A 9,708-nucleotide genomic window follows, 5' to 3' on the forward strand; every position below is an offset into this window, starting at 1 on the left:
CGCAGCAGGCGGGACGGAGGTGCGCCCCCGCTCGGTGGAGGTGGGCCTGGAGGAGCGGCGGGGCAAGAGCCGTGCGGCGGACGAGCTGGAGGCCGGCGCCGTCGAGGGCGGCGAGGGGTCTGGCGATGGCGGCAGCTCGGCGGGCTCAGGCGCGGGGCCTGGAGCGGTGCTGTCTCTCGGCTCCTGTTGTCTGGCTTTGCTGCAGATATTCCGCTCCAAGAAGTTCCCGTCGGACAAGTTGGAGAGGCTATACCAGCGCTACTTCTTCCGCCTGAACCAGAGCAGTCTGACCATGCTGATGGCCGTGCTGGTGCTCGTGTGCCTCGTCATGTTGGCCTTTCATGCGGTGAGGCCCCCGCTCCAGCTGCCCTACCTGGCGGTGCTGGCAGCCGCCGTGGGTGTGATCCTCATCATGGTTGTGCTCTGCAACCGCGCGGCCTTCCACCAGGACCACATGGGCCTAGCCTGCTATGCGCTCATCGCCGTGGTGCTGGCCGTCCAGGTGGTGGGCCTCTTGCTGCCCCAGCCACGCAGCGCCTCCGAGGGTATCTGGTGGACAGTGTTCTTCATCTATACCATCTACACGCTGCTGCCCGTGCGCATGCGGGCTGCAGTGCTCAGCGGGGTGCTCCTGTCCGCCCTCCACCTGGCCATCGCTCTGCGCACCAACGCCCAGGACCAGTTCCTGCTGAAGCAGGTAGGAACACACGGGACCACGGGGACTGGATTGTGGGGCGGGCAGGCCTCTGCGGACTCCAAAGAAAGGGATCCCATCCTCACCCTTTCAAGTGGTGAAAAGAACCAGAGAGATAGGGCTCTGCCAGTTAGGCTGCCTTGGAGCTTCTTAACCTGCCTTGAGCTCCAGCGGCTTCATTTACAGGAAGAGTGTCCTTGTATTATTTGTAATGTTCCTGTCCCGTGGATGACACACACTAAACCATAGGCGTCATTGTGGGGATTCAGTGAGGAAGGAGAGTTGGAGGAGAAAATTATCTGGAGTAGTCTCTCTTCCTGAGATCTGTCCCTGAATACAAAAGGCCCTTATCCAAAGTGGCTGGACCCTTTAGCAGCCACCCCCTCCTGAGAGGCACTGCTCTTTTCTTAACCCAGGCCTGTGTAGTGGGTTGGGGAAGGGAGATCTTGGGCACTCCTTGCCCAGTCTTAAGGAGGGGATTGGATAACCCTGCCACCCATCTGAGGTTGGGAGTTTGGCATCTAGAGATATTCCTGAACTTGAAGGAGGACCAACAAGTTTGTTTTGTTTACCAAAATGCCCCGAACCAAAAAGCTGCCTTTTGCAAAGTTGGGATGTGTGTGGTGGCAGTCCTCCTTCTGGCTTGAATAAAACATTGGCATTGAACATCATGCCCCTTCACGTGGGTGCTCCTGATCCTTGCTTGTTGGGGGCATTTTACCCCTGCTGAGACTTGTTTAGCAAGCCTGGGACTGTGAGCTTAGGAAGAAATACAACTTCCGCTTGGTTTGCTTGTCATCCTGTGCTTAGAGATGAGGAGCCCATCTGACATCCACACCTTCTCCCTCTAGGGTCCTGTTGTCTGATTTCATGGTCCTGGTCCATGACCCCATCTGTGCCAGCTTTTCTTCATGCTGCTCCACTGAGAGAGAGTTAAGTGGACCCTTGTTGCAGGCACACCTCTGGTGGAATCCACCTCTTTGCCATTTCTTCCTCCTTCTCTTTACTTCTAATACCTTCCTCTAGGCTTTGATCCTGTTGAGTACTGTGTATTTCTTGAGGTGCTCTCTTGTGGCCCCTAGCTTCGGGGACAGAGTGTTCTCCCATAGGGAATAGCACTAATAAGTGTTTCAGGCCACCTGGCTCTAGCTGAACCTACAGGGTGCTCTATGACATGCAATCTTCCTGGGCCCCAGGTTCCTTTTGTAGAGAATGAGAAGACTGTGGGTGTCCCTTCCACTTACAACAACCTCTGCCCAAGCCTCACGTTCTGCAAGGAACCTTCTTCTATTCTGCCTCACTGCCCTCGCCATGTTCTACATGGTCAATGGTAGAGTCAGACTCTCAGAATGGAGCACTTATTTTTTTTTTTTTTTTTTTTTTTGAGACAGAGCCTCAAGCTGTCCCCCTGGGTAGAGTGCCGTGGCATTACAGCTCACAGCAACCTCCAACTCCTGGGCTCAAGCGAGTCTCCTGCCTCCGCCTCCCGAGTAGCTGGGACCACAGGCGCCCGCCACAACGCCCGGCTATTTTTTGGTTGCAGCCGTCATTGTTGTTTGGCGGGTCCGGGCTGGGGATTCGAACCCGCCACCTTAGGTGTACGTGGCTGGCGTCTTAGCCGGTTGAGCTATAGGCGCCGAGCCTGGAGCACTTATTTATTTTCCAGTGTCCTTTGGTTGTGCTTCCTGTCTAGTGCATCCTCCTTGGACCTACACATCCTGAGGTATATGAGTTTTTCCCCCTCCAGCTCTTTCCCTTGTCTAGCACAGTGCAGAGTACTTAGTAGGGAGTTAATAACTGCTTGCCAGTTTGTTGGGGTCCAATGAGTAGAGTGGGTGGGGTTGTTAATACAAGTTAAAGTTTTTCTGATCTGGGATCAGAAGGAAAAAAAACCTTTAGAGATCAGCTTTGAACTTAGAAGAGAAACCTTTTGAGAGGTGGTAGGTTAAAAAAGTTACTACTATTGTTAGTGCTTTTAAAGGCTCAGACTCCTTTGACTGGAAGACTTATGCTGTTGGGTGATTGTGTCTTTGGGGAGTGACCCTTTCTTGGGTGCATGTAGCTTTTCTGCAGAGGAAAGGACATGCCATCCATATGGGGCAGTAGAGATTTCCAGGAAAATTCGGGGTGTTTCGTGAACCAGGCTTGAGCCACTGGGTCTGATTACAGGCCTAGGTAATCCTGCAGATACGATTTCAGGACACTGGAATCAAATCCCAGGAAAAGGGTGCTGGACATGGAGTGCTCCAACTCTATTTTAGCATGAAAATAGCATTGCACCAACAGTGTCTGTCTGACTGACCAACTTCTGGCTCCTCAGGCTAATCCTCCTTCCTCCCCCCTCATCCCCAGCCACTCCCACTTCGTGTTTCTTTTACCCATCCTGGTCTTTAGATCCTTGCTTGGCTGCAGGATTTGGGGTGGATTTACACTTAACTTTTCATGATCTGCTTGCTCTGAGTACAGCAGAGCTTGTTTTGAATGGTCTGAGAAAAGGGAATACAAACATTCTATTTGGCTTTAGAGAAAACTGTCTTGTTTGTTTGTTTGTTTGTACTTGATTTATCCTTCTGGTTATGCCTGGTATAAAATTTGTCTTTCTTGGGCAATCTCTGGCTGGTGACACCAGGAGAGCATTAGTTTGACAGCCCCACTTTAACTACTACTTGAGGTTACACCCCTGAACAGCAGTCTTCTGACGGTGGTTTGGGTTGGATGTCTTGTTTTTTGTTGGTTTTTTTTTTTTTTTTTTGATGAAGATACATGTCCAGGTAAATGGGGTGGTGGTGAACAGTTTCCAGTGTTAGGGACTTGGGGATTCCCTTTATGGTGCCGTGGACACATAATGGACCCTCACTGAACTGTACTGGCATTTCTTCGCTTTTCTTCCTGCAAAACTAGTCCCCCTCCTACAACCCAGGTCCAGGTCCTCAATATCATTTTCTTTGTCATTATTTTATTCTTCCCAGTTCCTTTTAGGTTTGGGGTTCTGACCTTGGCTCCAATGAGAAGAAGCACTCAGTTTTTGAAACGGGGCCTCCTGATGGTTAGAGCAGCAAGAGGCATAGTGCTGCAGCCCCTCTTCAGAGGGTGGTGTTTTTTCCTTTTTCTGTGTCTCTGGCTCTGTCCCTAGTGCCTGTCCTGCTCTCGCTCTGCTCATTCTCTCTCTGCCTGCTCCCTTCCTCCCTGAGTTCCTTGCTCTCCCCACTCTGATCCCCTGCTGCTGTCTGCTCACCTCTCTTCTCCTCTGCCTTCCTGCCTGATCAGCTTTCCCATCTCTTACTCCCCACTTGTGGCCTCCCAGCCTCTTCTGAGCTCTTGTCTCCCTGTCTCCTAGATGGGGTATAGTAGGAGCTGAGCGTCATGGGGTTGTTTTTTTCCTCCTCCTTTGCCTGTGAGAAGTCCCTCTGCTACACCCATACCATAAATAAAACTCAAGCATCTGCCAAACACATTCCTCACTTGTGTTAATAGGCTGCAATGATGCTGGAGCCTGTTGCCATGGCAACTTCATTTTTGTTTGCCTGTATCCCACTCCGCTACATAAAGCTTCTGCACGCACTCACACAAAAACAAGCATGCTCATACAACTATTACATATGCTTAGTTGTTGAAGATTATTTTGGAGAAAACATCTTTGGCCCCTCTGGGGGTGGAGTGGTCATTTGAGCTCCAGGAGATGAACATTTCTTCTGTCCAGGGTTGCTGTAGGAGGTGGTAATGGATGGAAAAGCTCTTTGAAAAGTCGAGAGTCCTATTCAAACACGGGCTATTATTCTTACCCAGCCATATTAAACCCTCCTGAGGAGGAGATTCTGACTCCTTGTGGGTCCCCAGGAGGTCAATTGAGTTATTAGGGTGACCCATCCCTCGCCACACCTACCTTTCTCCAGCTCCTCTTGCCCTTCCCCCACCCCTTTCAGAGAAGCTCAGTGATTGCTTCCTTTGTGCCTGTTTGAACCCACAATTGTTACCAGTTGTTCAGTGATCAGAAAGGCACAGGCACTGTGTGGGTGATATTCTGTGACTGTGAGCACGTGTGTGAATGTCTCTAGTGAGGAGGCAGAAGATGGATGGGGGTGGGGGTATGGGCCAATAATCGACTGCTGTGGCTGTCCAGGGGTGCATGTGTGTGTGTGCACGTGCGTGTGTGTCTGGCTGGCATGTAGGCTGGCCCGGGTGGTGGAGGTGGGCCCGGGGAAGCCTTTATGTTAGCTTTGAAAGGAGATCATTGCAGCTCTGTCCTGTTTATTCTTGGCTGGTAGTTGGCTTCCCGTGGCTGTTTGCCTTTTGATTCTGAGCCTTGCTGGCTCTTCCGACCTTGACTTCTGGCTCTTCGGGGGAAGTAACCTGGATGCACTCACCCCCTTTCTGTAATGAGATTGGGGACCAGACTTGCAGTGGTCAGCTCCTCTGACTCCCTGGGGTCTCTTCTTTCCTTTCAAGAAATTTACTCCTGCCCACCTGCTCAGCAGTCCAGTGCACCCTGAAGAAGAGGAGTCACTGCTTGGCTGTGGATTTTGGCTCAGAGGCCTGCCTGTGGGTCACTTGTGGCTGCCCCATGTGTACTGCTGGGCAGTGCAGGGGCAGGCATACATCCACCACAACAGCTGTGTATTTTCTGCGATCAGTTACTTTCCCTGTCACCTGCATTCCTGATTAAAAGAAATCTGTCTGCAGTGAACTTCAGTGGCAGCAGCAGGCTTGGTGGAGGCCATGTTAGCTTTGAGTTTGGAGCAGAGGTGGGTCTGCTTGTCTTGCTTCAAGCTAACTTGTATTTGCCTATGATATTTGATTTTTGATTATATTGCATCCTTCTCTAGGCAAGTAAGAGGGGATGTTTGGAGGGGACCAGGAGTTTTTGACACTGGGGATCATCTTCTAGATTCCTGGGCTGCCTTGATCCCTGTCAGGAGGACTTTAGGAGTGGAGACAGCCAAGGGGTGGAGTGCATAGCTGCCGTATTTACGAGAATGCTCACTGTTAATAATTCAATCTAAGTTTTGATCTATAAACAAGAGCATGAGGTCTGTGTGCTATGGAGCACAGAACAGTGTGCCCATGTTTATAAAGAGGACACAGATGATGTGTCAGAGTTTGAAAGTCAGTGTAGGGACTTTACATCTTTTGTGTTAACTTGGATGGAGTTGAAACACATTCTTCTTAGTAAAGTATTACAAGAAAGGGAAAGCAAGTATCCAATGTACTCGATAATAATATGAAGCCAGTAGATGATCTAATACATGCCCACATAGGAGAAAAAGTCAATTCAGTTCAAGATGTGTGCAGGGCGGTAGAGGGAAGAGGAGCAGGGAGAAGGGAAGGGGATTGCGGTGCTCCCGTTTAATGCGTACAGTGTAAGGAAGGGTACATGGTACTCCTCTTGGGTAAAGGACACAACTATAATAGGGACTCTACCTAACAAATGCAAAGATTGTAACCTAATTGTTTTTACCATCATATTAATCTGAAATTAAAAAAAAAGAAAAGTCAGTGTAAAGACTTGGGCAGAAGCTGTCCTGTGCAGACAGGCCCTGGTCACAAGACCCTCTGTCAGGGTGCAGAGGGAGCCCACGCAGGGCTGTGGCCCATGCTTAGGCCAGGCCTTTTCTTTTCCTGAGAGGTATGACTAGATCTACCACCTTGCTCTAGTAACAGGGGACCCAGAAAAGGGGTCTTTCTTGAAGGTGCCAGCTTCCTGCTGAGTGACTTCTGGTGCCTGCCTCGCACATGGTACCTTGGTTCCCTTTGTCTACAGTGGGTCTAGCTCCTCAAGTTTACTTTCCAGGGGCATAGTGTACTGGGAATGGGATATTTGCTCTAGGAGGGTCCCCATAAATCCTTTGGGTCCGGTTACATAAGCAGTATTCTAGTCTATCCGCTTCTCGTCCATGCTTATCAGATGAGGGTGGCTGGCTCATGGAGGGCAGGATCTATATTCCTTTTCTCTCCTAAACTTAAAAAAATGTCATGGAGATAATTGGAAAACCCTACTTTTTTTTTTCTCAAGGGAATGTCCAAATGTAGGACAGGGAAGCTCTCTTTTTTTTTGAGACAGAGTCTCACTATGTCGCCCTCCATAGAGAGCTGTGGCTTCACAGCTCACAGCAACCTCAAACTGGGCTTAAGCGATTTTCTTACCTTAGCTTTCCAAGTTGCTGGGACAACAGGCGCCCACCACAGTGCCCCACTATTTTTTTTTGTTGCAGTTGCTTAGCTGCTGTTTAACAGGCCTGGGTCGGGTTCGAACCTGCCACCCTCGGTGTATGTGGCCGGTGCTGTATGTGCTATGGGTGCTGAGCCAGGGAGATCTCTTCTTAAGCATTATGAACAAGATATGGGGGTTTCTAGTTAATGGACAGGGAGCTTAATATGAGCCTGTGGTTTAGGGTAGCTGTTAGAAGAGGCTAACAGGATCTTGGTTAGGTTTACAGGTGTATCCAGTTCACAGGAGGTGTGAGGCTTCATCTTAAATCCTGTGTTTGATTTTGGAGTTCATTCAGAGGAGAGTGACCAGTTTGGTAAGGGGCACTGGAAACATTGACTTCTGAGAGAACATATGCAAGAATGGGGGATATTTAGCAGGGAGAAGAGCAGACCATATCAGGTAGGAATCCCTGTTGCTAGACATTGGAGGAGGGATGAAATTATTTTCTGTTGCTTCCAAGGGCAGGTTTGGGGCAAAGAGTGGAAAAAGTAGATGGATTTCAGCTCCAGGCAGGAGCTACTTTTCTAGCCATAGGGGTTGCAGCAGCCAACCCACATGCCTCATGGAGTAGCCAGCTCTGTGTCAGTGGACGTGTGTGAGTGGAGACTAGACAGCCATCTGCCAAGCTTGTTACTGAGCACATTGCCTGCTTGGCCACTGTGTCATTGACTTTTTGTTTTGAGACAGAGTCTCACTTTGTCACCTTTGGTAGAGTGCCGTGGCGTCATAGTCCACAGCAACCTCAAACTATTGGGTTTAAGTGATTCTCTTGCCTCAGCCTCCCTAGTAGCGGGCCTATAGGTGCCCGCCATGTCTGGCTATTTTTCTGTTTAACAGGCCCAGCCGGGTTTGAACCCACCAGCCCTGAAGCATATGCCCAGCGCCCTAGCCACTGAGATATGGGTGCCCCCTGTGTCATTGACTATTAACCATAGCACATATTAATCACCAAGTTTTTGAAAAATGCAAACTCCCAGGCCCCACTAGGAAGGTGTTGGAGGTGGGGCCCAGGAGTAGATCTGTTTTTAAACAGCTTAGATCCAGTTTTCTAAGTTTCCAGGTGATCGTTCTAACCAACTCTTAGATTTGAGATCCCTGGCTAAGATGAACACTCATGTGATGCCCAGCCCCGTAATATTGTAGTTCAGTGTCTTATAGCAGTGCCGCTACCTCCTAAAGTCCTCTGGGTGTCTTCTTACCATTCCCATCTCAGCCTCGGTTTAAAAGAAGCAAATCAGTGCATTTGTGCAGACCCGTCGGGAGCCAGGCTGTTCTCCCCAGGCCTTCCAACCTCTCTTTCCTGTCTGACACAGAGCAACCTGTGGCTCAGTACTGAGGGTGGGGCTTAGTAGACAGGTGCACCTAAGTTTGACTCCTGGTTTATTCATTTGTCTGGTAAATGGATATGAAAACCCTGAGGACACCCCAGGTACAGTGGGATGGTACAGGATGTGGGGAAAGTGAGGGAGTCAGGGAGTGGAGGAACCAGGCAGGAGATGGGGGGTATTAGGGAATTAATGAAAGAAGGAGATGTAGGACTTAAGGAAGAGGAGATTGGATCCATGAATGTGGGGAGGGGAAGAACTTGGAAGTGGGGGGCAGGGATGCTCCCTGGGAACAATGGGATATGGTCACAAGAAAAGAGGGGACAGACACACAAACACAAGGACACAATGAAGCCTTTATTCTTTAGACCAGCCTCTTGTGTCACTGAAATTGCAGTTCCCTCCACCCCCACCCCCATCACTACCTCTTGCTCTGGGAGGCTTATGGGCTGCTTTTGCCTCCTCCCTTTTCCCCTTTCAGGGTCCCTGGGCTTTATCACGGAGCACACTGCGGTCCCAGCTGGCTTTTGGAAGGGGTCTTGAGGGACCTAGTTCCTCACCTCTATCAGTGCCCAGCACATAGTAGGTGCTCAGTGAGGGTTTGAATGAATGAGCGAATGAATGAATGGGTGGTAGGGTGGGTGGACGCCTGCACACAGACGCTAGGCTCTGCCGAAGTGCTAGACCAACACCTCCACAGAAGGAAGTGGCGCAGCTCGGCTTGGAAGCCTATTTTGGTGGGTTGTAATCCTAAACTCTGAGCAGGGCTTCCAAAATCCCTCCTGCTGCAGTTTAAAATGTGTGCCTTCTTAGAGACAGAGAGCTGTTGCCTGGCACTGCTGATACTATATCACTTCATGGATTTGAAACCTTCATTAAGTCATTCTTTCAGCTTTCTCCCTATTTGTTCAGATAATAACCATTTATTAGATGCCTACTTTGTACCAAGCACTGTGCTAGGCTGTGGGGATTGTAAAGATGATTCAGACTGGGTTCTGTCCCCACCAAACTGCCTTTAACCCATGCTCTACCACCAAGTGTGTATCTTGGAGGGCTGTTAGTGGATATTTCATATAAAGTAGTCCTCATCTTCTCCACGAGGAATGTGTTCCAGAACCCCCAGTGGATGCCTGAAACTATGGATAGTACCAAACCCTATGTACACTGTTTTTTCCTTTACTGTATCTGCATACCTATGATAAAGTTTAATCTATATATGAGGAATGGTAAGAGATTAACAATAATAAGTAATACTAGGAGCTGGGCTTGGTGGTTCAGTCCTGTAATCTCGGCTACTTTGGGAAGCTGAGGTGGGAGAATTGGTTGAAACCAAGAATTTGAGCCCAGCCCGGGCAATACAGTAAGACCCTGTCTATGCAAAATAAAATAAAATAAAATAAATAGCCTGGTGTGTTGGTGCACTCCTGCAGTTCTAGCCACTTAGGAGGCTGAGTCTTGACCTGTAGTTTGAGGCTGCAGTG

At 49.5% G+C, this 9,708-nt stretch overlaps 1 protein-coding gene across 1 annotated transcript in view; it reads left to right on the forward strand.

The window, feature by feature from the left end:
• ADCY5 (adenylate cyclase 5) overlaps positions 1-9,708 on the forward strand; it is a 154,170-nt gene that overhangs the window by 462 nt on the left and 144,000 nt on the right. Inside the window, 1 exon segment of the mRNA XM_023516289.1 lies at positions 1-697. This exon segment is cut by the window's left edge and continues 119 nt beyond it. Within this exon segment, the coding sequence (XP_023372057.1) occupies positions 1-697 (697 nt within the window).

This window comes from Otolemur garnettii, unplaced genomic scaffold (assembly GCF_000181295.1).
Source record: "Otolemur garnettii isolate 467f Iridium unplaced genomic scaffold, OtoGar3 scaffold00089, whole genome shotgun sequence".
NCBI lineage: Eukaryota > Metazoa > Chordata > Mammalia > Primates > Galagidae > Otolemur > Otolemur garnettii.